This window comes from Amphiprion ocellaris, chromosome 5 (assembly GCF_022539595.1).
Source record: "Amphiprion ocellaris isolate individual 3 ecotype Okinawa chromosome 5, ASM2253959v1, whole genome shotgun sequence".
NCBI classification, from domain to species: Eukaryota; Metazoa; Chordata; class Actinopteri; family Pomacentridae; genus Amphiprion; species Amphiprion ocellaris.
The window spans coordinates 16,612,991-16,640,562 of NC_072770.1; the positions used below are offsets into that span (position 1 = coordinate 16,612,991).

Consider the following 27,572-nt stretch of genomic DNA (forward strand, 5'->3'; position numbering starts at 1 on the left):
TTCTTGCCACATAGTGTGAGTGTATTCTGCACATAAGGCATCTATCAGCTTATTCTGGTTTTGTGGTTTGTGCATGCGTGCTCTTGTGTGTTGTCTTGCATAAACAGGCCCATTGCATAATAGGCTCTTATTTGCATAGTACTGTTCGTTACCTGACAAGGCCTGACTTCCCAAAGTGTACACAAAGACACTCACGTGACTCCTGTTACATAAGCTACTGCCTGCCTCTCCGCCTGGGTGAATCACACCCAGAGCTGCAGGCCTCCTAACATTCCTATCAGACTCTTAACTGGGTCATGCTTTGCTGGTGAAAAGAGGCCAATAAAAGGCACAACCTCTCAGAGGCCTCAGGAGAGATTCAGTAGATTTGAGACATTCTCTGCTGCTACCTGAGGAAACGCCGCTCCCTATAATCCTCCCTTAGGGCAGATACACTCATCAAACTTATTGGCTCAGCTGTCACTTCATGTGCCGAATGACCCTTTTGAGGTTAGGGCATAATGAAGACTCTCAGTGTATTCTGCTGAAAGTAGCCTGTAGCATACATTTTGAACTGGGCGTGGATGTTTTTAGTTTGTTCTTGTGTTAGTCACAAGTTTTCCAAAGTAAACGCAGTGTGCTTATGTTGCAAAGCAGGGAAATGGCAATAAAATTATTTGCATAAATGGTGGAGAATCTACAGTAGATGTCTACCTGTGACACCTGTTGTGACAAGCAATTTTCCTACATTTGCTGGTTAAAAACTCAAACTGACCTTGATAAGCAAAGCAGTTTATTAGTTTTACAAGAACACTATTGTAAAAGAGCTTCTTGTCTTGGAAAATAAAGTTAGATGTTTTTCTGCTCCTTTGGCGTGATACAGGAACAAGTAAGCTTTGTTGGAGAGTTACGTACGGTCCAGAGTGATTTTCAACATATCAGCAGATGCGTCACATTTGCCCGTCTTACACAACGATTGGTTGCCTGCCCCCCTTTTAGGACAGAAGAGTTCTTGTTGTCTAAATGAAAAGCAGGACAAAAACATGCCCAAAGATTTCTCCTAGCATTCTGCTTGTTTGTTTTCAAGGTAATCCAAGGTTGTAGCTGAGCCAACAAAATTTCTGGGAAAAGCAAATGCAAGAGGGAAGGAAAATTGAAAGTTCTAAGTTGGCTTTTGAAAATTTTCATTCCGGGCCCAGGTCTCTGTGCACATGGAACTGGATGTGGCAGTCCGGAGGGACATTGTAAGTGTGTTAGTGAATACAAAAAGAAATGGGTCAAGTCAGTCCTAAAAGGCTGTTTTCCAGCTTTTCTGAACAAGCCACCACTACTTCCTTCATCACCCAGGATTATCTGTTGAACAAAATAATTAGCCATCTCACCACATGCTGCAACACCAAGTGAAGAATATTAAAGACTCCCAGAATTACCTCAATGTTTAGTCCTTTCTTATTTAGTTGGGTTGTTCGATGACATCCTGTACAGCTACAAACGTGTTGTCCAACATTTAGCTGTATTAACATTTAGGTTTTGCTTTTGCTTTTTCAGACTTTTCACTTGTTTTTTCATTTACATGTAAAAAAATACCCTTCATTAGGTTTCCAAAACAGTCACAATGACACCTGGGCTGAGTGCATATGATGTTAGTTCATGCTAAAAATTGAGTTTCATAAACTAGAGATCTCAATCAGCATGCCACTCACTGAGTCATGAAAACGTGTCTAACCGTGCTGATATACGCTGACTTTGTACAGTCAGAATCAGACTCACTGATGTCATCAATGAAGCTCATTAATATGCAATTACTAATAAGTGAACAGGGAATATTTTCAATGCCATCTCAATACTTAAAGCTGAATTTAAAGCCTTATTTTTAATTGCTTAGTAAGGCATTTGCTGATACAGTGATTCATACTTTTTGTGGTTTGTTTTACACATCATAACTCAAATGCAGTCATGATTCAAAGGGTAAAGCTAAAACCAGTAAAAACCAACCCTCTCATGCGGTCTTACTAGCAGTCACGTAATAGCGGTCCCAGCATAGTTAGCTGTAGTGAGAACAATTTCTTCCCTTGCTATCTTGTAAAGTGAAAACAAAAATTTAAATATGTCTATTAATTTTAGGATAATTTATTGTCTTGTTTGCAAATTTTGACTTTAAAGAAGAAAAATCTGACAATAAATGATCCTCTACTCATCCCTTGCTACATACATATGTCAAACATTAGTTAGTGACCTGCATAACTTGCCAAAAATAACCAAAGTCTACATGGACATGGACTCCATGGACAAGGTAACATGTTGTAAGACACGTATGCTCACACCCTCCAGGTTATTTAGTGGTAAGAAGCAAATCCTGCGACACTCCTGGGGTAACTTAAGCAGACACATTGCAAACACACCGTATCATCGCATGAAACTGCACTCCTGCATACTCATCTGTACACCCCATCAGCACATGCACACACGCACATACACTGCAGGATATACTTAGAGGCAAGACAGCTTATTCCAAAAACAGCCCTTAAAGAGAGAGTGTGCGCTTGTATGTGTTATGTAAGTGAAGAAGTGTAAAAATCTCTGCTCCTCCCAGCCCACCATCCATCTTCTCAACACCGCTGGCTTCATGACCTCAGATCCCCAACTGTCACAGGAGCAAACAGGTGCCACCGCTCTTACTCAATAGGCTTGTTGTGGCACGCCGCTCCCCTCAGCCCCTTCCTGGCATGATTTACCCCCCCCACCCATCTCTGCTCAGTTCAAGTTCACTTTAGAGCTACCTCTTGGAAAGCTTTAAAAAGATTCTGCAGAGTGAGTTTCCAGGCATCAGCACCATCAACATGCCAGCTCTCTTAACTACAAAGTGGGCAAGAGATTCTTGTTTTTACACCCCAATTTATGGAACTTTATTCATTTCAGTCCTGTCATGTGTGCCTGGATTCTGAGAAAACCCACTCACGTGTAGTTGGCTTTGATTTAAACCTCCTATCTGCCAGTCTCGTCAAGGCAGCAAAGAGCAGATCTCTGTGGATACCAGCTGGGCGGTGGCAGAGTGCACAACCGAAGCCCTCCAATAAGCACAGAGATGGCTTTGTCACTCACCAAGGTGTCAGGCTGCAAAGGCAGGAGACGGATAAAAAGAACGAGAGAGCTGGTGGTATAAACAGGCCTTACATAACTGGCCCGTGTTTATGCCAGGAGCTGGGGTGGCAGCTGACGGGAAATGGAGAGAAAGTAGAAGTGCAGAATAATCAGAAAGGAGGCCCCGCTGTGCCACCATGTTGATCCTGGAGAATAGGAGACAGAATTACGAGGCAACTTAAACCTGCTGCGCTGAACATGACTGCAGCAGCAGGATCAGCACAGCTCCCAGGAGGCTTAACGGCTGTATAGTGGGACACATAGAGAGCTAATCTGCCTCAGGGGGAAAAGCTGAGGCTGATTGGCTGACTGACCATTTTCTTTAAAGAATGACTCAGCAGTTAATAAGGAGAAGCAGGTGTTAAACGCATTGTTCGAAGGGGTTCTTATCAAAGTTGTTGTCTGGACTTATGTAAGATGGTGCATCTGCTGCTGACCACATGCAAACCCAACCATTTTAGAGATCCTTCTACCCATTTGTCTGGTCAGAACGTTGTGGACCTTGACAAAGCTCTTCATAAAGTACATTTTTTCCAGATCCAATGCGTATATTTGATTGTTTTCAAGGTAACCCAGGATCGTAGCTTTTCCAGCAAAACTTCACAGAAAATACAAATATAAGGAATGATATGGATCCTCCCCATTTCTCCCACATCCAACACTATCTAGGTATATCTCAGACTTTGACATGCACTGTTGTTGCATAATTATTAATGTCATTAATAATAAATTCGATTCAGACTTGAGATCCAAAAATGGTGAAAGAAATTAGATTAACTCATTGAGTGACTTGCCAATAAATTATATTTTCATGTTCTATGAATAGACCTAATATTGTATTTTCACTTCAACAATAGCGATGACTGTAGTTTGTTATTTTATACTGATGCTGACGTAGATTCAAAATTTCTTTTCAATACTTTGATCAAACAGCAAAACAGTCAAACTTGTAAAAGGGTAAATATTCAGTTAAAACTGTGACACCTGTGATTTAAACATGTAATGAACAACTCTCAGTAAGTACTTTAAGCAAGCAGTTGTTGCATGTTGCTCTTTTTTCCTTTGGCGTATATGACAGACAAGTGTTGACAAAATTATCCCTTCACATTGGTGAAGAAACTGAATTTAATGTCCGCAGTCATGAGGTCTGTTTAATACAGTAATCTTGTAAAGCTGCTGTCCTGGTGCGGGTGTTTCTGGCTGAAGAAGTATGCCTGCTTGCATAAGTCTGACTGTTAATCAGATCACTATCAATAAATTACCAAATCCTGTCGACAACATGATGTTAACATCTTGAAAAACAAGCAGGAACAAACTGTTGCATAAAGGAGCAGGAAAACAACTTAATACATTCAGTGCTCTGCTTCTCTCAGGGCTTCAGTCAGGTGATTCTGCAGAGATTTTCACTCAATAGGTTTCTGTGTTTCATATTTTCTAAGATTTTCTGCACAGATCTGTTACCTTAGCGCCATGCACTGCACTTGTATGTTGATTCACCGTTTACATGTTTCTTTCCCCTCTGAGAAACTTAACTGAGTTAAGTGAAACCTGGAAAGAGTCTTATGTAACAGGCTTTCAAAACTGCCCTAGAATCTCTGTATGTGATAACTCCTGTTTGCATTGAATCCCCCACCTCTCCTCCTACTTTCGAACCTGTCCTCCTCCCTCTCACACCACACGCTCACTTCGTGCTGTTCTGGCAGTGAAAAGTAGGGCAGGGTTTTCCTCTCTCCCTCTCCCACTCCCTCTCTCTCTCCCTCCACTGCTCAGCCTCTGTGGGCTGATGTAACGGTGTTAGAGCCGAGGCGCTGTGTGCCCTCACTGTAACCACTCAGCTGATTACAGGTCTTATGTAAGGAGGAATTGTTGAGAGGAAAGTGGGGCAGAACATATGAGCCTGTTGCAGAAAAACAACAGCTCCATGCATATACGGCTTTCAAACAAGATTGCCCTTTGTGTAGTTAGGTTACAGGCAGAACATTTCCTCCCTCACCCTGACTTCATAAACTGCTTACTCATACTGGAACAAACTTCTTTGTTGCATAGCTGAAAAGCTCATAAAAGCAAAGATTTGTCATCCCAGAAATGTAGTTTTTATTGCCGCACCGGTGAGCCTAATTATATGAACTAGCAATGGGATCACACCAGCTGTGACACCCATCAACATGTTGACATTCTGACCCATGAATACCCGGTGAGTCCTCGGACCACACCTTTCTTTGAGTTCAGCCTTTATTTTGATCTGAACTACACACCTGTAAAGTTCCGTGACTGCATCTTGCACGGTTGTTTCACATTGACAAAATGTGTTCACAGACGGACTTAAACACCTGCCACAGTACTCCAAACTAACTTTGTGGTAGTTCCTGCGATAGAAGGTGTGTCTATTACCACATTTTACAATGATGACACATGTATTGCCGGACAGAGTCGCAGGGTGAAAACAACCCAGCTTCACTATCGTGGCTGGTAACAAGTTTCCACAGCTGTGTGTGTTTGCTTGCATGTGTAAATACATATGCCTGCTCACTTGTGAAATGTATTTACATATACGAAATGAAGGCTCAGCAGATTGAGAGACTGATCATGTGGCTGTGTCTTTGTGTGTGCATGCTTTTGAATGTGGCTGCATGCTAGTCCCAGATCTTGTCTTTGTTTTTGCTGTTGCCTGTGTGTCTGTAAGTGTTAAGAGCCAGCGTAGTTCACAGGAGGTCAGAGTCTGTTTGTGTTCAGGGGCCCAAGAGTAGATAGTGTAAAATCAGGTGAGCATGGGAAAACCTTAGAGCGTGCTTTCCTGCCACTGTGAGAGAGGAGGCTTATGTAACTACTTCTAACCAAACCTTTGGCTCGCAACACTGCACAGAAACTCAAAAAGAGACAGTAGTAAGAGGTGGCTGCAAGAAATTACAAATGTATTCTGACCTTGAGTATGTAGATTTTTTAAAAAGAAACAGTGCTGCTAAGATTTTAGTTTAAATGATGATGTTAAGTTGAAACGCACTCATTTTACATGAGTGTTTAGGTTAATCATTAGTTTGTAATACGTGAAGAGAACATAAAGTGATGTGTAACCTCGTCCATCTGGGCCTTCTGACACTTAACCATTCATTGATTTTCCCCAGCGGTCATTCTATCATCGTTTAACGGGGGACAACAAGTCAGAGAAATTCTTCAAGGTGTTTTATGAGCGCATGAAGCTGGCCCAGCAGGAAATCAAAGCCACTGTGACAGTCAATACTAGTGACCTGGGCAGCAAGAAGAAGGATGAGGAACCACCTGACAAAGACACGCCAGCACGCAAGAAAGGTTAGGGGTCAGGATTTAAGGTCACCAACACGACATGAGCACAACAGGCTGGAGGGAAAAATCCTGCACCTCATACTCACGAGAATCACATGTGACGCATTTAAACCAGAAGTAAACTTTCTGTGCACATGGTATTCAGTCTGTCTCAATATCCAGCGTTCAAATGAAGGATGTTTTTATTGTCATAGTAGTCTTTATTATTATTATTTACAATACTAATAATGTTATTGTAAAGACGCAGTAACAGAAAGCAAAAAACAGCGTGTCAGATACAGTGCAAAATATGTAGCATCATCAATAAATTACTGTTTGTAGGCATTAATTTATTATTTAATGCAGTATTTAGTCATACAATCTTATTTTTCTCATTTGTTTAAGTTAAAAACTGAATCACATGTAGGACTAAAAGAAGTCTCTATACACATAAATATTAATGATAATGAATATTGTCTCCTTGGACAAACTCTGTGCTTGTCAGTAATGATGCTTCTCAAACTAACATTCTCTATCACATCTGTTTTGTCACCAATGGTCTGTGTTTGACTCACTCTTCTATACCTGTGGTTAGTGAAAGATGTGCCAGTGGTGGCGACAGTGACTGAGGAGGTGAAGGAGCAGCTGGTCGAGGCTTCTGCCGTCACCAAGAAGGCCTACACAACCTACCGTCGTGAGGCTGAAGCTGAAGAGCACCAGGCGGCTGCCGACGGCACTCCCGTCCCGACTGCAGATAAAAGCCAGGAAGAAGGCGAGATGAGCGTTATTATCACTATCATGCAGCCCATCCTACGCCTCATGCAGCTGCTCTGTGAGAACCACAACAGAGATCTGCAGGTCGGCCATTAAACTAGCTTGTTTTGACTGTGGGGCTTTTGTTTTGCCTGAATTGTCCCGCCCCGTCATCAGCCCATGTCATGCTAACATTTCCTGACCTGTGTTCTGAATTTCAATCACCGCGCTCAGTTATACAGAAACGAAACCATGTTGAAAATAGGCACCAGTTGCAGAACTTCCTGATGCAGCTGTTTCCATATCTTGTGTGTCTTGGTCTGGTTTCACTATGAGGAGTGTGTTAGTGTTTAGTAATGGCAAGCTCCAGAAACCCAGACAGATGACTTCCTTCTCGCACTGATTCTGTTTACACCTCAAACTAGGGCAAGCCTTCATTAAATGATACTTGGCTAGGTGCTAAATCAGTAGATCTTACCCATCCTAACCCTGTGTGGGTGCAAGATAGTGACTTGCTGCTAAACATGCTTACACAGGCGAGCAATTCATTGAGATGTTTCTGTTCCTTACAACATCGCTGCAGTGATTGTTTTACTGCCGTCTGCAGTTCATTTTAACTTCAGAAAAAGAAAGAAAATGTTTTGGATGACTTTAGTTGAATCCTAAAGACTGTTTCCACAACCAAATGTCTCCTCAGTGGCTCAGACCCAGATAAAACAACTTGTGTTAACTCCATTAGACTTTTGCTCAATGTCTCATCTCACACTTTTCTAATTGATTGTTTAAAACAAGGCACCATCTTGGTGACACATTCATGGTAATATGATGAGTCTAAATAAAGAGACATGTTGAGTTTTTGCTTTATCTCACTGTCCTCCAGAACTTTCTGCGCAACCAGAATAACAAGAACAACTATAATCTAGTGTGTGAGACTCTTCAGTTCCTGGACTGTATCTGTGGCAGCACCACTGGAGGACTGGGATTACTGGGACTCTACATCAACGAGAAGAACGTAGGACTCATCAACCAGACTGTGGAGAGCCTCACTGAGTACTGCCAAGGTCCCTGTCATGAGAATCAGGTGACAACATGCATACACTGAGATAAAAGTTGGGATGACGTTTCATTTCTGTAATCATGCAGTTGGTTTACTATAGGAAATATTCTAATTAGCCTAAATCTATCTAGTTTCTCATCTTCCTTCAACAATCTAACACTAGCCTTCTCTGGGCAGTGTGCCTGTATTTGTTCTTTAGCATAGATTAGCATTGCTTGCTCTTCTCACATGATTGTGGTGTCCCCTGTTCGTGCTGCTGTGGGGTCATTTTCTGGCGAGTGTGAAACCGGCATGACTAAACAAGCAGCTGGCTAAATGCACTCACTGTCTGAATTGATTTCAATTCCTTCGAACATTGCTAGAAGGGGGATTGCCAGACTAAACACAGCTCTTTGTTCATATCTACTGAGAGGGAAAGGAAAGGGGCAAGTGCTGGAAGACTTGTTGTTTGTGTGTTATAGGTTCTGTTTGTTAAATTCTATCTTGTCACTCCAGACCGTTAACTTCAAACAGCATGTAGTCAACAGAAAAAAAATACAGCAAGACATATTTGGTGTTAACACCCTTTTCCTTTCAAATAGCACCAGCTTGGTAGTTAAACTTAGTTTTGAAGGTACTTTATAGGTAGATTGTTTCAAGCATCTTGGAGAACTTGCTGCAGTTCTTCTGTTTTTCATGCAGTCTCTAACTCCATGATTTTGAATTAAGGATTCTGCTAACACGACACTCTCTATTGAAGGACTCCTTAGTCTTCTTGTCACTGAAGATAACTGTTTTTAATGGGCTGTCGGTTTGGGATCACTGTTGCATCCTGCAGATTGAATATGGACCAGTCAAAAGCATCCCTGTCAATACTGCATGAAGGAATATTCAGTCTTCCTTTAATTAGTCTTAGAGCATTTCAGACCACAGCACATCTGAGTGGTTTAACCATGCTTCAGTAAACGTTGTGGTGATAGGGAAGAGCTTGACCAGATAATAGATTTGTTTCTTATCTGGTCATAGCTGAAAATCCTGGCCTGCTGTGTTTAGAGATGATGTCAACATGAGAAAATCTACTGTTTTTGTAATGTCTGACTATCAGTGTTCTGCCTAGTGTCTAAAATAACTCTTCTTTTCTAACCTATAGTACTGCCATTTATTTTATTTTGTTTCTCAGAACTGCATTGCCACTCATGAATGTAATGGTATTGACATCATCATCGCTCTCATCCTCAATGACATCAACCCTCTTGGCAAGAAGAGGATGGATCTGGTGTTGGAACTCAAAGTGAGTCTTCACTGGCTTATTTAGTGGTTCTGAAGAGGGAAAACACTTCAAGCTGGATGACTTACTGGTTCTTATACAAATGTCACATGTATACACGAGAACATCACATGACAGGTCTGTCAGAAACACTACCACTTATTTGGATTTCTTGAAAATATTGAGGTTCAAAAGATTTAGATGTGGCATTGTAATTTATACAGGGAGAATTTAATCATTTAATTGAAAGATGACTATACCAAATACATCAGTGACAGTAGCTCTAAAAATCTGAATGCAATGCAGCCACTAGCATATTGACTCTGATCATTGCCTGAAGTTAAAGCACCCCATTCACAAGAGTATATGAAGTCATTGCAGAAAAATTTAAAAACAATCTCAAAAACAATGTCGACTGGAATGAAAGTAGCTATTATGCTGTTACCACACTTCCTCATGAAGGCTTCATCACAAAATTACATAACAGTGACACGTGATGATGTAGGTATTTTTACAGCTGGATTTCCACGTCACTTGTCTTGATTTACTGCTCGTGTACAGTCTGGAATGCTGAATATTAGGTCGACTAAATTAACTTGATTACTTGATGTTATCTCATTTTTTCACAGAATAATGCCTCCAAGCTTCTTCTTGCAATTATGGAGAGTCGCCATGACAGTGAGAACGCTGAGAGGATACTGTATAATATGAGGCCTAAAGAGCTGGTGTGTATGGCACCATAAAAATCATCACATGGTGTTAAGAGGATGTTGTTATGACAGTCTGTGTTATTGCAGGTGGAAGTGATAAAAAAGGCCTACATGCAGGGTGAGATAGAGGTGGAGGAGCCACAGGAGGGTGAGGATGGAGAGGAGGAGCACTCTGCATCTCCACGCAACGTTGGTCATAATATCTACATCTTGGCACATCAAGTAAGCTACTAAATTTCTACAAAATTAATGTGCACAGAGAGACAGACCCGTGTGCATGTGCATTGCCATAAAATAAAGAATGAAATATCAGCGACCTTATAGTTACTGTGTCTTTGTCACTTCCTGTGGGTACTAATAACATGTGATAAGTGTCATTTACTCTCATCTCCTCTTTAGAAGCCCTCAGGCTGTGCACTGCTCGATAGCAGAGAGTCTGTTCATACCATCAGTTTAAAAACAATAATTATAGTTATTCAACAACCACTGTCAGTCTCCACCCTGCAGCTTTGTGGTTGAATAGATGGAATATGTTACTTTCACAGAAAGGAAAAAATAGCATGTACTATACCTTGCTGCTAATGGCAGTAATTTTGATACAGAAGTGGAGCACATGCTAAATTAGTGCATTTACACATTTTTGGCAAACCTTCCTGATAACAGTACAAACAGTCTTTGTGGTAATTATCTGTCATTGATCTGTTTCAGTTAGCCCGTCACAACAAGGAACTGCAGGCTATGTTGAAGCCAGGGGGGACGTATGGAGAGGGTGACGAGGCCCTGGAGTTCTATGCTAAACACACAGCTCAGATTGAGGTCAGTTGTTGGCGCCGTGTCCCAGCTTAACTGTACTATTTTGCAAATGCCACTATAATTTTTATATTGTCGTTTTTGTTGCTGTCCACTGTTTTGACATCTAATGCACGATGTCTGTGTTAATTTGAGACTATTGTGACTGTGTGTTTTGAGTGCCATTGTGCCCCGTGACAGAATGACAAGCACCGTTGGTATGTTGGCTCGTTTTCTTGTGTTCGCTCAGTGAGCAGAAGGAATGCTGATTGCTGGCAGTGTTCCACGCTTAAGTTGTTGGTTCAGTTTATTAGCTGCCTTGTAAAAACAAAACAAAAGAACAAACAAGCAAACACAAATCCTTTTATTTCCTTGTATTTCTGCCGCAAAGTAAAATCTATAACTATCAGGCCATTTGAATCAGTGGAACAACCTATAAACACTGTGCTTTTTGGATGAGTGATGGATTATTTGCCTACAACAGTGACAGAGTTTGTGATCGGTTGCTGCTGCTGTTGTCGTGTCCAGATTGTACGGCTGGACCGCACTATGGAGCAGATAGTCTTTCCTGTGCCCAACATCTGCGAGTTCCTCACCCAAGAGTCGAAGCTGCGTGTCTACTACACTACAGAGCGAGATGAGCAAGGCAGCAAGATCAATGACTTCTTCCTGCGCTCTGAGGACCTCTTCAATGAAATGAATTGGCAGAAGAAGCTGCGAGGTACTCAAGAGGCCACTGGTAACACAAACACCGTTCCCTGTGCGTTTTTCTCCTCAACTCTTTATCTCCTAGTGACTGGTTTACATTCTTTCCTATTGCATCCCTCCAGGCCCCAAACCCCTTTCTCCCATATACGCTCCCTCAACATTGGGTTAATTTTACATGTTGGCAGGAGCAGAATTTCCCTGAATCTTATCCTGGCATTTTGCCAACTCAAGATTTAGTTAAGATTTCCTCAAACCTTCCCTTGTTCCTCCATACCTCTAATGTGATCAAATCCTACATCTCAACACCTCAGCCTCCAAGGCAAGTCTGTCTCTGATGATTCAAGATTTTTTTTTTTAAATAACTGTCAATCAGCAAATTTAAATCACTGTGCATTGAAGCTATTTCTGTGGTGTTTCACCTGTCAACACTGAGTGTAATATGGACAGCTGGCTGTAATGTAATAAAACATACTGAAAACTCAGCAACAACAGCAGCCACAGCCAAACAGATGTTGGCATGATTGGAACAAAAACACCACACACAGATACATCAGGCACTCTGACAGGTCGAATCTGGAACTTCAAGTTTAAGTTGCATCAACCACAAAACTCAAGGGCATTCATTTCAAAGTCAACAGCTTGTGAGCATAACTGTTTGAGCAGCATCAGAGTAAAACAGACGTGCTTCACAAATACATATTACATGTATTTTATTAACGGTAAGAATGTTTTTTTTCTCAAAAGTGGTGACATTATTCCACTACTTTGTTGGTAGTATAAAAGCAAAGTCCACTAACTCACTGTCATACGTCAATTTAAAAATGTTTCAGGCTTCATGTGTTGAGGGAGAGGCTGCACTCGGGTCCCTTAACACTGAATCCTGGAGAGATGAAATTGGAAAGAGCTTGTAAATCTTGATAAGATGTTTATATTTTCATTACAGTATAGTAATTAAGTGATAATATAATAAGAAATCATATTTGTAATTTATTTAAGGTTAAGATGGGACAAGAAAATATGTTGTAAAGTTTTAAAATGATGATTTTCACCCACGAGAGAGTGATGTTGGCTCTGTCAATGTGATGTAGTGGATGATAAACAATTGTCAAGCCCATTCACAGAAATGGGAATTCACTTTGGAATTTACATGTGGTTCTTTTGCTGTTTCCCTCCATATACAGTATATTGTAATGAGATTACAGTGCCAGGTTCCTGTATCTTTTTTGTACTGCAAACATTACAGCTGGATTTGGCTAGATTTAACTCTACTGAGTTAACAGGATTCTCCATATTAATGGGTTCACCTGCTTCATCTACCTTCCAGTTTCAGGTCTTGTTCAGAGATTCTTTACTTGTGACATGGCACAACCTCATAGTAGCCAAAAACCTCCAGCCAAAGCAGGGCACAGAGTCTATAAAAGACATTCCCTCTCCTTGGAAGTTTTCTCCTTTTTATTTTACTGTTTGTCAAGAATTTACCCAAATGCACTCTTTCATGTCCAAGTGAAAATGGATTTTGAGAATGATTATTATTATTTTAATTCTTAAAAAGAGGAAATGTAAAACAAGTGAAAAAACTAATTGCATACTCACCCTGTCCTCAGAACGTGAGGGACTATGTAAGACAGAGGCCACCAAGACACCTATGACTCCTCTGAAAGGATTAAAGGCTTCAGCAGTTACGATTGAAGAGATTCTGCATACAACAACTCCTGCCTGGGTTCTTAGTCAGCCAAAGCTTTATAGGAAAGTGACAAAGAGAAAGCCAGTGTTGAAAAAAGCAGAGTTCACCAGACAGCATGTGGAAACTTGAAGACTCTTCTTTGACCAAAATTGAGCTTTTAGGCAATCAGATTAGACGCTGTGTTTGGCGGGTGCCAAACACTGCATCATCACAAACACACCATCTCCACCATGAAGCAACATGGTGGCGGCATCATAACGTGTCTGCAGAGAACTGCAACTGGGCACTTTTTTTTTTCCAGCAAGACAGTGACCCGAAGCATAAAACCACAGCTCCACAGAAATGGTTAATAAAGAACAAAGCGATTGTTCTAGAGTGGCCCAGTCAGAGGCCAGATCTCAGTTCAACTGAGCATTTGTGGTTGGACTTGAAAAGGATTGTTAATGCACGATGCACTTGCAACCTGACAGTTTGGCAAAGATGAAAGGGGTAAAATTGCAGCGTCCGGATGAGCCAGGCTGATAGAACTATTCACATAGGCTCAATGCTGATGAAAATTACTTTGTAGAAGTCTGTTTTCACTTTGGCATGTTAGTCTTTTTTTTGTAGATTCTTGTCAAATAGGCAAATTACATTCACTGTGATTCAGTGTTCAAGCAGTTAAAAGGGAAAACATCCAAGGTGGGTTCATTCTTTTTATAGGCACTATAAGGAACACGTCAGCATAAAAGAGATCAGGAACAAGATGCTAAGTCACGAGAAGCTGGAATATGTTGTAATGAGCGGCCTTGTCCTCTTCATGGTATTTTTTTCTTTTTCACTAATGTTAACTACCATAATTGTCCCTTCCAGAACACTCTTTGAGGTGAGGGCAGTTCACTGTTGACCTTCTGACTGATGTCAGCTTTTGCTTTGTTTATGTCTCTCCTCCCCTGGTTGAGGAGCATGTTGTGGCTTGTCCCATGGCCTGAAAGAGTATGGTTTGTCTATAACGTCACAGCATGTGAAGAGAACTGCCTATGTAAATGAATTGGCACAGCTGGAGACCATGTAGTTACGCAGGTGCTAACCACTTGTCGTGAATGTAGTGACTTCTGTTGCCAAAAATCCCCACCCGCAGTTCTTCTTTTCTAATGAACAACTGGGCTCAAAATAGCATCGGTCATGATACTGATCTCCTGACCAAGGTTTATGTAGGCGTATTTGAGGGAATGAATGTGTCTGTGTGTACATGAGCAATATGTGAATGCAAGATAATGTGTTTTTCACTCTGCCTACTAGAAGTAGAAAATCATTTTGTGTGTTTAAAACGTGTATGACAATAGATACAACCTAATTGAATGGATTTAAGCTTTTCCATATTTGCCCCCCATATACAGTACCAGCCAAAAGTTTGGACACACCTTCTCATTCAATGCTTTTTATTTATTTGTATTATTTTCTACATTCTAGATTAATACTGAAGATCAACACTTTTTTATAGCATAATTCCATATATATTCTTTACAATTTTGGTGTCTTCAGTATTAATCTATGATTTACAAAATAATTAAATAAAAACCGTTGAATGAGAAGGTGTGTCCACTTTTTTTGACTAGTAGTGTACATTCCTTTATTTACAATTTTTGGTACTCATATTATCAATACAACCACCCTTATGTGTTTGATTGATGTGTTTCATTCCAAGTTTACTACATTTATAAACGTTCCAAAATAATCTAATTACCGATTCACCGAAATTTGATATTAATATCTGTTGGGGAAAAAACATGTTAAAATGGTCTATTGCTGCAAAGAACATTAGCACATGAGATTATCTATTTGAAAGCTGGCATTGTTCATGGCACAATTTTATAGTTGCAATGCTCCGTTTTTGCAGAAAGTGAGAGTTTCCAAACTGTTGATAATGGATGTCAAAAATTGCTGTTCCTGAATGGGGGTTTTCAGCAACATTGATGTTTTTGTCAGGCAGTAGAGTTCAGTGTCTTTTATATAAAGTAAATGTTTACCATGGTTGTTGCAGCTTTGATGAATATTTCTTCAGAATGAAATAATGGCACAAGTTCTGTGCATTTAGATTGTCCTTGGTGCGAAACACTGATTAGTCATTTTGCTGTGATCTGATGTGCTTCATTAGCTACACTGTATTTGGTGTATAGCACAGATGTTGTAGAGATGTCTGCATTATGTTTGGATTTTGCAGTGATCTCTCTCTGCAGTGCAATGACCTGTGTTGATTTGATTCCTTACCCTGTCCACCAGCTCAGCCCATCCTGTACTGGTGCTCCAGGAATATGTCTTTCTGGAGCAGCATCTCCTTCAACCTCGCTGTGCTCATGAACCTGCTCGTGGCCTTCTTCTACCCTCTGGAAGGTGTCCGTGGAGGTCAGTCACATCCAGTCTTCATCCTTTAAACTCTGGGTTCATCCTAATACTCACTGTTTGGGGGATAATTGTCACAGTGCCCAAGTTCCTATTAAGACCACAAGTGTGTGGTGGTTTAAAAATGCTCTCTGGGACATACTTGGGTTGATAAGTAATGGATAATCAGAAAAAGACACATATTCAGGAGAAATACATTTAATACAGACAATAAATTTAGTTATCGAGAAGAACAGTTTCTGTATTTAACTTTGGAATAGTGTCTGTCTGATAAAACAGTTAAGAATGGAAAATATTATTCAAATTTCACAGATCCTGAAACCGGTGCAGTAGAGCTGTCTGAAGTGAACTGTAACATGCATTTAGCTCTAAACGCCCCTTTTAAGCAGTATTAGGAGAAGTGTGCACCAACTTGGGATTGAATGAACTGTGGGTTTGTCCGATGTGGAGCACTTTTCTGCACTGCCTGCATACCGCAAGTGCAGGTATTGGACAGACCCCTTCTCTTTCCTTTTACCGTTTAACACTTGGAGAACAACAGATTGTTCGACAGAGCCCTGATTGTGTTCTACATGTGTGTATATGTGCATTGTGGTTAACACATTGAGTGTGACTATTACAACACAGGAAATGGGAGTGAGTGGCAAAAACATTAACTGCTGAGGTCAGGGGTGGGGCAGGAGGCATATAGTGTGTATTGTGCATTACCAGAAACTTAAATGGCAAAGGTGAACACGAAAACATCTTGGTTTATGGCTTGTTAAGCTCTTAGTTTTGGGGTCTGAGGGGTTGTTTGTGACACCTTTACACCCACATTTACACCCACCAGGTGAGGACAACTTCCAGTGATCCACACAGAGCTGACTGATGTTTCTTTTTACCTGGCAGCAGGAAGCTGCCAGGTAAAAAGAAACATCAATCAGCTCTGTGTGGATCACTGGAAGTTGTCCTCCCCAGTGTGAATGTGGAGTTAAAGCCAAAATAGCCTCTTTCAGGAGTTCAGATTAATCTGGAAGACACAGAAAGCTTCCTGCTGATATTTACAGAAGAAAGGATATTGTGTCAGCCAGTTTTTCTAAGTTTTTGAAGCCAGTAAATTAACAGCCACACCCATTTTCCACAGTATTTACCATTTTACTGTAAATGAGCAGTTTTATTACAGTCCAGAGGCTCGTTTGATATGAACTGTCCTTCTCCTGAAAAGTGGATGAGAAAAGGTGGCAGTATCAGGAGTGGAGCTGAAAGTCAGCAGTGACGATGGAGATGATATTGCTAATTGTTTCTAGGAATAAATCAGCCCAGTGTTAATATACGATAGAAAAGAACTACATATTGTATTCAGTTTATGATGTGTAATCTGAAGGTGCTCTAACTGATAAACATCACCAACAATTACACACGTAGAATAAACATTTAAAATCAGACAAGTAAACGTGAGAAAACTCTAACTCAACTTAAAAAAAACTTTCAATTATTATATACATATATATATATATATATATATATGTAGTATATTGTCGAGCCATCGTCCGAACCAATCAGCTGTTAGATCAGGTGAGGGCCAGGTATTTCTCATCATGCCCTGAGGCCGTGTAATCACTGGAGACTACAGCCACCCAGAGCTCATGATTTTGTTGTTGCATACATATACTTGACATAGGAAGAAATTTGGATTCCGTCGACCAGAAGTCTTACTGGCATGCATTGTGTGGCGATCACTGGTCTGACTCATCTCTAACAGGCCTTATTTCTCCTCTGCCCCTGCCTGAAAATGTAACAGTAAAATTAAAAATGGTCTGCACTTCTACAGATTTGAGCTGAAAGGTTACAAACTCAAGTGATCCAAAAATTTGTGTCTGTTAGAGCTGAAGAATACAAGCTTGGAAATTAAAGCAGTCATAGTGTAAAAAGAACTGAGCTTTGCAGCTACTGATCCTGACACCCAATCTCTGTCTGAGGTTAGAGGCTCACAGTTACACCTCAATAATCTCCCTAACAGTTGCAATTTTGATAAATGTTTTTGTATGTATTTATAGCAGTTGGTGATTGTGATCAGATCACATCCATTAAGCTGCATTTTTAATGTAGAGCTTCCCTAGGACTTGACTGTGGTTTGGGTGTAGCTTCACACCTCCGTTAACCAAAGAGAGTTTCACCATGTCATGAGAATGTAATCCTAGATGAAGATTTGGACCTTGAACTACACCGTTGTCTCTAAAGACCAAGACAGATTTGCTATTAACTAGGTTCTGACCTCTTTGTTGATACAGTGCCTTTACTGAGCGTGACACTACCATGACTTCACATGTTATCGAATTCCTGGTCTCATTTTTCACACTGGTAATGTTGAATGAGTAGTCACTTCTTGTAATTAGATGTGAGTCTGTGTGGGTTTGTGTGCAAGCAGACTGTAACTACTGTAACTACTGTCATCACCACATAAGGTCATCATGTCTTGCAGGAAACACAATACCATGCTACAGCACAGACTGTGCTCAAGACACCGTTAAACATGATACCTACCTGATAAGAGGCAAATGCACATGCTGCAAGAATTCAAATGTCAGGCCTTTTACTTTACTTCCCTTTATTCCCATGTAATTCAAAACATTGCATCCCTTAATATTTTTGTGTCCAAGCTTCTGCGGATCAGTCCACAGTTTCAAATCTAAATTTTCTTAATGTTTTGAAACGGTAACAAAACATACTACGATTCAGTCTAGCCTGATTTGAGGAACTCCCGCTCATTTTAATACTAACTGCATACAGTGTTATTCATTGCTTAACTGCAGTATTTCTTGTTTCCCATCCTCCTCTCAGTCCTACTGCTATGTTTGCCATCGCTGAAAGAATATAGGCATGTTAACTTGCTGTTATCCAGCAATTGAATTTTGAAAAAAATTACTCATATTTGTAGTTTATTCCGATGCTGCACTCATGTATGTCACTGTCAGTGCACAGTATTTTTAACACTCACGTGGGTGCAGTACATCTTACCACTTTAGTGAAGGTTCGTAAGTTGGAAAGCACAAGAATCAGTCTCACTTGAATGTGGGATGAAGCTACATACTTGATCTGAAATTCCTAAGAACTCTACAGAAAATCTAATCTATATTGGATTAATTGGTTTAACTATGATCTGTGGTCAGCTTTTGTTTTTGGATTTTTATCAAACCATTTTGAACAAATAACATTTTTAGTAATTGAATTAATCATCTGTGTATGTTTAAAGAACGTAGAGGCAAACATAAGAATTGTTCATGTAAAATATTCTTTTTCCATGAAAGAGAAAAAGCAAATAATTCATGTTTTTTTTTTTTTTTATGGGATCTATGTATTTGACCTTGTTACCAATCATATAAGTTTATTTTTAGCCAGGTTCTGTCATGTCAACTTAATTTTCAGATTCTGGCTGGCAAATTTTGTGCAACATTAAGCCACAAGATTACCTTAGAGATAGACTGTTCATTCAAAGAGAGACGTCTAAGTGATACCAGTTTCTACATAACAGACAATTCATCAAAACCAGCTGAACAAGCGACAGACCTGAGCAGGTTTTCAAGTGCAGTTTCAGTTTTCTTTTTTGTTTTACTGTCCCGTATTCCTCGCCTTTTTTCTCAGTTCTCCTTGAGGGCACTATTTGTGGGGATGTGAAAAGCCGCAGCCATTAAGGCCTCCATTGTTCTAGTGCAAAGAGAAGACACACATTGTCAGTCGCATAAACTTTCAATTGTTCTGTCTGGGGTCAAACGGCGAGGTCCCTTTTGTTTGAACTTCCTCGGATTGGTATAAAAGAGACAACAAAAAAAAAAGCCAAGAGATTGTTAGCATAGCTTTAGAAACTCCATGGGGTTTTCAGTGTCAAAAGTCTTCTGAGGGCTTAGAAGTTCCCTCCAGGACACACCAGTCACTGCAGGATAGGTTAAGTGGTTTTGGTTTCAGAGTGGAGCCAGTTATCAAATGTAAAGATAAATCTGTTCAGATGCATACAGGCAAATGCACAGACTGTCTTGGATTCATATGAGCTCATGTGTTTCTTTGTAATATTGAAGCCAACTGCTTGTAACTCTCAATAAACCACACTACCTTAAAGACACGACTGGCATTTACTGCAAGTGTGACATGGAGGCACATTGAGCCTCACTTGCAGATTTTATAGACAACATAAAAGTCATAAAATCCCCATTAACATCATTTCACACCTTGTTCACATTTCTGTCAATGGATGATTTCCTGTAGGTGGTTTGTTTGAAGTGAAACTGCGGTCGGAAACTTTTTCCAGTAGCAGTGTGAGGGTCTTAGAAATAAACAACTCCAGGCTGTACATCTTGTGCAGGTTTATGCTGTGGTTCAGGACATGGGGTTGTTTGTGTGGACCAGTTGTAGTGCCAGAGCTTCCAGCCTGTCAGAGGCACTGCTCAAATGTGACCATGCAAGTCAAAGCAGACACTGAAGCTTCAGCTCAGCCGCCAGTATGTGAAGTGTAGAGTCGATAGTTTAAAGGCCAATCTCTTTATCTTCTTATAGCTGCAGAGTAAGCAAGTACGAGAGATGAATGGCCTTAGACAGTAGGTGTGACGTCCGAGCTATTGTGTCTGTGTTTGCTGCCAAATCCGAGGCCCCAGGTGACCTGTTACGATGCAGTACCTAGGACCATCCCTGATGAATTTGGCCTGAGCCAAGTGTATTTTTAGCCAACAGGATGTTATGTAACATGTACCTGTCATGTGATCTGTACATAGAGAGTCAAGAAAAAGGAGATCTCAGAACGGAGGAGGGTGGAGGGAGACATCGACAGTGGTCTTCTTGGTGACTCACACAAAAGAGAGCCGAACCGTCCTCCTGTTCAACTTGATAAATGCATTTTTGCATTACATTAGCATTAACAAAGTGATGCAGCTTTTCTGCTCATCAGGACTTGGCACTGAACTTGTGCCTGGTGAGCTCACGGTAATGCTTTGTTGACCTACAATGACTGATGTGGAATACGTAACTGTTGTGTAAAAAAAAAACACACACACACGCAGACAAAGGATGAAGATTAGATGGGATATCTGGATCCAGTAAATCATATTCACAAATGATAAATAAATGAACTTCAGCCAATCCATCTGACATCCACTTCGTTCTGTGTGGTTCTACTTAATGACGACATATAGTGACACTAATATATTGTTTAAAGTTTGTATTTTTGTGCTGACATCAAATGTGGAGAAGCAGGAGAACTAAAGAGCAAATCTTGTTCCTTCTCTGAAAAAAAACATGCCTCATGAAAAGAATGTGTTTGCTTGCTGAAAAGAGCAAACATGTTCCATCATTACTGCATCTGTGAAACTGTTTTATTCATATTGTCGTCACAGAAGATAAACCAATAAATATTCTGATATTAAAGACTTGGGGAAGTGTGGTGTGTAGAGGACTGAGGCGTAAATCTCTCCTGAGTAACTGGGTCAGCATGACAAAAAGGAAGTAAAATGTGTTTACTTACAGTAGTTGGCAGCGATAGAAATGGCTGAATGGAAAGTCTCATGTCTTTCTATAACGGGACCTCCTCTGTCCTCAGGCACTCTGGAGCCTCATCTGTCTGCCCTGCTGTGGATAGCCATGCTGGTGTCTCTGGCGATTGTCATAGTCTTGCCTCAGCCTCATGGTATCAGGGCGCTCATTGCCTCCACCATCCTGCGCCTGATCTTCTCTGTAGGCTTGGAGCCCACGTTGCTCCTGCTGGGGGGTTTTAATGTAAGTACGCGTCAGTGTGTTTTAGAAAAACAAAAACAACATACAGTCCACACTTTACTTCCCAGTAGATGATTAACTGACACAGTCACGTGGTAAAAATTAACCTATAATTAAACTTACTTACGCAGTAATAATGTGTACACGGTGCATAACATCAAATCATTCAATAACATTCAAGTGGACTTGCAGACTTACTGGTTTTTGATGTAACATTATTCTTGCTAATAGAAATGTCACTCATTGTGATTAGGTGTTGATGCATAAGCCCGGGAGATTCCACACTACTCTGGAAGTCAGCCACATCCCTTTTACATTTAGCAGTCACAACAATGACCACTTGGAAATCTTACTACTTTAATATATTGATTTCTCTATTTATTTGCCTATTCACATATTTTAATCTGTTTTATCTGTTTTTTACTTCATTCTTATCATTTCTTATTCTGTTTTTTAGAATCTTTGACTTCTATTTCAATCTATCTCTATTTTAATAATACATGTTTTATGTTTTTATTTACCTTTCTTATTTTATTTCATCTCATCTGATGTTTGCTCAATGCATGTGTTAAATACTGTAGCATTTCCTTAGTTCCTCAATCTCTTTGTTTTAGAGTCCTGTATTTCTAACATGACTTTGGGGGTGGGGGTGGGAGGTTATTTGTACTGATTTATTTCATTTTTATTTCTGTAAAGCACTTTGTGTTGCATTGTATTTGTATGAAAAGTGCTATATGAATAAGGTCTGATTGATTGATTGATAGCAAGTAAGCCCACTTTGGCCATGCTAAATACTATTTCAACATGCTGTGTGGTTTCTGTTGTTCCTCAGTTATGTAATAAGGTCATCTTCCTGATGAGTTTCGTTGGGAATCGAGGAACCTTCACGCGTGGATACAAAGCCATGATCATGGATGTGGAGTTCCTGTACCACCTGCTCTATCTGATTATCTGCTCCCTGGGAGTCTTTGTCCATGTCTTCTTTTACAGCCTGCTAGTATGTGAGCGCACACACAAAACATATGTTAACCCTATATACTTGCACTGAAATAATAATACTAATAATAAAAACTAATTTTAACTTTTCCATAATGAAAGTAAAGACAGTGTAGTGTACAGTTGTTCATTTGCATTGTTAGCCAGAGAAATGTAAGATTTACTAGCCTACGTGGTCTAATTTACACACAAAGTTCTTTCTTTTAAATGCATGTTCCACAAACAGATACTGTACAAACATCAGTCCTTCCTCTTTCCAGCTCTTTGATCTGGTTTACCGAGAGGAAACTTTGCTGAACGTAATAAAGAGCGTCACCCGCAATGGTCGCTCCATTGTTCTGACAGCCGTGTTGGCTCTTATCCTCGTCTACCTCTTCTCCATTGTGGGCTATATCTTCTTCAAAGACGACTTCATTTTGGCCGTCGACAGGATACCCAACAAAACACTCGGTATGCTGAAACACAGGTGTCTTCTCATTCTCTCACTGGAACAAAAACACATTTCTTGCCCTCTCTGACCCAGAAACTCAAGAGACTGAAACATGGAATGTTTTCCTGTATCACAAGTACACACTGGATATCTGAAAGACATTAGTGTAGCTCAGGAATACAAGAAGTGAGTCTAGTTTTTAGTGTTTATTTACATGCATTTACTTTAAGACTACTCACTTACACTGTGTAATATATGAAGGTTGTCTGTCTCAATATGCATTGTGAAAAACATACTCTTTGATTCACAAATGTGTATAATTTGTGCAGTTGTAATGTCTTGTGTTCCTAACTGCATAGAACATGGAGCCAGCATGGTCGGAGAGTTCTTTAGTGGTGGAGTGTGTCAAAAAGAAAATGGAGAAAACTGTTCAGCAGAGGCCATGATGGATGGTAGGTTGACGAAAGCGAAAGGGAAATGTGTTTACATGTACAGCACATGTGTGGAGGCGGGGCGACGGGGTCAAAGAGTTCGGTCGAAGTTTTAAATCGCTTGCTTGTGCGTGCATGTTTCTCAAAGGAATCCCAAGTGTTTGTGTGCGACTGTGTGCTTATGTCTTGTCTGATTGTGAACGTTTTTTCTGCCTCACCCACAGTAGATTCATCCCACTGAGCTGCATATGAGGGCTGCTGGGTGGTCATGGGATTTAAACTGGCTCGGCCAACTCGGGGCTTTCAGGGAGCAAAGTGAAATGCCAGGGGTTTAGACTCATTGTGGTCTCGGGGGACTGACCCTAAGACCTGATGTAGTAGAGGCCCTGGGTTTAAAGGTCGAGGATTAATTACCATCAAGTAAAAGCAGGTCGATGGGTCCACTCAGTGATGGCGCAGAGAGCCTCTCACCGCAAACAATGAGCTCCTGCAAACCGACTGACCTTGATTGGAAAAGCCACCATTCAAAGAAGAATACATGCACCACCCAAAAGTTGATCAGCCAACCATGTTAAATCCTCAAACTGCCTGGGGCCTGACCTCGTCTGGGCTTCCTGATCCATTATCACCAGGCTGGCTAATTCTGGCAGTCTGGTGACTTGTTTTTGTGTGGATAGTTTGAGAAAATTCCTAATCTCATTAAAGTCTCACAAAGCCCTGATGTTGCTGAGTCAATAGGCCAATTATAGACTGTGTGTTCACATATGAAATTAATGGTTGAATGCATATATTGTATTTAAAATTAATCTGTTTTTTTATGTAGCTTTCCTGTTAGTGGCCTCCTGTTTTGAATTAACGTGTCTGAAGTTATCATTGACAAATAATGGCAATGCAGCTGGTTGAGCAGACAAAGCTTGACATTCAGCCTAAACAGGATCTGACAGTTAACTTTTTGGTATGTCTCCATAGCTTCCCTTGCTATCCAACCATCAGCGGTGGTGATTGAAGACAAGGAGCGAACGTGTGACTCCCTACTCATGTGCATTGTCACAGTACTGAGTCACGGTCTCAGGAGTGGAGGAGGTGTTGGGGACGTCCTGCGAAAGCCATCCAAAGAGGTACAAAGAGCAGCAACGGAAGAAATCACACCCACGCTCCTGATAGTGTTAAGGTCACTTTCAATAAATGTCTAAAATAATCATTTTCAAAATCTACCATCTACGGTCTATTAGATTATAGCAATTGCTTCCAGCCCTAACACTGATAACAACAGACCCCGACACACATCAGACATCAAACACTTCCCCTTACTACCCACACAAAGATTAAATTTTGTAAAATTAAATTAAAGTACATTTAGAAAAATGGTTGGAGCTTTTAAAAGAGCATTTATGTTTTAATGGGGCAATGAATGGATCAGCTATTTGATTTTCTTCAACTTCAAAAAGTTCTAAACACATATGACTCAATGAGCAAAAAATAGAACTGTTGGCAAATTGAATATTTTGTCCGTGAGATTCCATTTAAGAAGTAGTGCAACGGGTACAGTATGTTTGAAGAAGCTCTGTGTGACTGAAAGTTGTGCCCTGCTCATAGGTTAAAGAGGTTCCATAGAGGAGTTTCATAACTCCAAACATGCCAGAAAAAGCATTAATGGTGCTTATCCAGGATGAAGACAAGCTTGTACACTAGCACAACATGCTTTAGATCTGTAGCTTGACCCACAGAATGAGGGGCATGACTCATACATGCTTATATAAACTTCACTTAGCTTAACATTCATGTGAATTTTCTGTGCTGTTCAGCAGTGTCAGGTCGTGTTTGACAGAAGGATGACTTATGTATAACTGGATGCTACCCTGCGTTCAAAGAGTGCACTGTACGTGTTCTCCTAGTGACTGCAAAAAAAAAAAAAAAACATCTAAAGTGAGTTTACATAAATATAGCATTTTCTCTACAGGATAAGTTAGACATGTGCTAGTTTTAAATTGAACATGACCTCTGATATATTGCAGCAATGAAACTTAACAGTTTAGAGCTCCATTGTTAGGTTTACAAGAAATTTTAAAGTCCTTTCTACTCAAACGTGTTTTGCGTATTGTTACATCACATGGATTCTTAGGTTCGCTGTGCAAGATGATGAATTTGCAGAACTTAGCTTAAATCTCAGTATGCAGCAATAAGCATGATTTGTGGTGTAGTGTGCAACACCTTTAAGTATGATGTGAGAAATTGAAATCTCGGTTACACAAGTCCTGTGTTCAGCAGTACATTGTTAGTGTATTCATATATTCTTATTTTTGAAACAAAGACAAAGAATAGATTTATACATATGAAAATAGATATTTTCATATGTTCTTTTGAGATTTTATTAAGTCTGTATTCTTGTATGATAAGTTGAAAAACTTCTAAATCTTGATCTGGAGGTTTGTGCTCTCTGCAACCTGCTGTGCCTTGAACTTCAAAACAGACTTCCTACTAAGTGTGACACCAGCTCATGAGCTCAGACTGCTCGATCTCATAGATTTCCCCTCTTTGGCTTCGACAGGAGCCCCTGTTTGCAGCCAGAGTTATCTACGACCTGCTCTTCTTCTTCATGGTCATCATTATTGTCCTCAACCTCATCTTTGGTGTCATCATCGATACCTTTGCCGACCTGAGGAGTGAGAAGCAGAAGAAAGAAGAAATCCTGAAGACAACATGTTTTATCTGCGGTGAGAAAATAAATTAGGATGTATTTTCATTTGTGTCCTGTGTGGTGATTGAGAAAATGAAGAGAAAGCATGAGGAAATGCAATATTGTGGGCTGTTCACTGCTTTTTTTTTTTCCATTAAAATCATTTTGCCTGCTCAGCAGAAACAATGGTTTGTCAGCCTTATGGGAATTTGACTCATGACCTTGGACTTATCTTTTTCCATCTTTGTTGTATAGTCGTCATACTCCCTTTTTAGAATTTAAAATAACCTTTCGGTTCATTTGAGTTGAAGCTGTAATCGATACTTCACACGCTGCAAACTTAGCCGAGCGGCAAAATCAGCAGGTGTGAATGCCAACGCTTGCAGATGATGATGAAATTTAGAGAAATTAAAGGAGTGGTCTGCTCTCAGCCTGCTCTTGTACAAGCATGAGACTGCTGTGATACACATTCACATCAGGGCTGTTAGCAAAATGGGGGCTGTTTTTCTGGGTAAACAACCAAACGCCTCCTCTTCCCAGAATGAATAGTTAGTCATGGCAGGTGCTGCTGTGGAGGAGGAGTGTTTTTTCCTGTTGTCACATGGGTCTTGACCATGTTAGACTGTACACACGCTCAAACGGTGGCCTCATCTGTTGCAGAACAGTCACTTTTTGGGCATTTCATCTGAATAATCTGTGGTCAGTTCTGGTCAGTTTTCTGTTGTGAAACACTATTAAGGGTTATTCCTCTTTTGCAAATGCAATGCAAGAATGTGCAAAGATTACAGGGATTTGGTGTGACAAACAGTACATGAACATTTATAGCAAATCCCACTTCTGACGTTTTGTCTGCCCATTCCCTCATGACCTGTTTTCTTCTCGTTTTTTTTTTCAGTCAGTCATGCTCATTTAGGTCACAAGAACGATTATGTCATCTTGCAACACGAAGTCCATTTCTTCACTCTTCTTTAGAAATGAGAATAGTGTTTATTTGGGTTGTGTGTGTGTGTGTGTGTGTGTGTGTGTGTCCCCACACGCACCTGACATGTGGGGGTTGTGTGCTTTTCATTCTCAGGTTTGGAGAGAGACAAGTTTGACAATAAGACGGTTACCTTCGAAGAGCACATCAAAGTTGAGCACAACATGTGGCACTACTTGTTCTTCATTGTCCTGGTGAAGGTCAAGGACTCAACAGAGTACACTGGTCCAGAGAGCTATGTGGCTGAAATGATCAGGGTAAGGATATTGTCACGCCCATACATTTTTCTCTTTAACTCAGACTTTCCACAATCATATTTTTTTTCTCTTACATTTGCACAGCAGGGATTTTTATGTAAACCTAAAGAAGGTCATGTCAGAAAAGAAGAAACACCAGGCCATCTGCAGCCCCGAGAGGCTTTGAATTTACTTTCCCCAAAACAAAGCTGTACAAGATATGAGAAAGTCTTTAATTTCAATTAGCAAAGGTCTTTAATCTCTATCTCGCCTGATATAGAAGCAGTAATTATATCAGGATGTGTGACTCATAGTGGGTAGTGTCGATGTTAAATACAACTTGAAGCTTATTTTTAAAA

The 27,572-nt window shown here is 40.3% G+C and overlaps 1 protein-coding gene across 15 annotated transcripts in view; it reads left to right on the top strand.

Moving 5' to 3' along the window:
* Positions 1-27,572, top strand: part of itpr1b (inositol 1,4,5-trisphosphate receptor, type 1b) — an 87,539-nt gene that overhangs the window by 51,448 nt on the left and 8,519 nt on the right. For 9 of the 15 annotated variants that reach the window (XM_035948897.2, XM_035948896.2, XM_023271927.3 and 6 more), the window contains 16 exons: positions 6,243-6,426; positions 6,995-7,257; positions 8,033-8,233; positions 9,369-9,479; positions 10,085-10,180; positions 10,253-10,387; positions 10,874-10,981; positions 11,483-11,714; positions 15,609-15,731; positions 21,292-21,467; positions 22,297-22,461; positions 22,721-22,910; positions 23,250-23,342; positions 24,291-24,439; positions 25,870-26,035; positions 27,074-27,234. In XM_035948897.2, coding sequence (XP_035804790.1) covers positions 6,243-6,426; positions 6,995-7,257; positions 8,033-8,233; positions 9,369-9,479; positions 10,085-10,180; positions 10,253-10,387; positions 10,874-10,981; positions 11,483-11,714; positions 15,609-15,731; positions 21,292-21,467; positions 22,297-22,461; positions 22,721-22,910; positions 23,250-23,342; positions 24,291-24,439; positions 25,870-26,035; positions 27,074-27,234 — 2,553 coding nt within the window. The remainder of the gene's footprint in view (positions 1-6,242; positions 6,427-6,994; positions 7,258-8,032; positions 8,234-9,368; positions 9,480-10,084; positions 10,181-10,252; positions 10,388-10,873; positions 10,982-11,482; positions 11,715-15,608; positions 15,732-21,291; positions 21,468-22,296; positions 22,462-22,720; positions 22,911-23,249; positions 23,343-24,290; positions 24,440-25,869; positions 26,036-27,073; positions 27,235-27,572) is intronic. The other 6 variants (XM_035948898.2, XM_035948902.2, XM_035948904.2 and 3 more) reach the window with 1 other exon arrangement.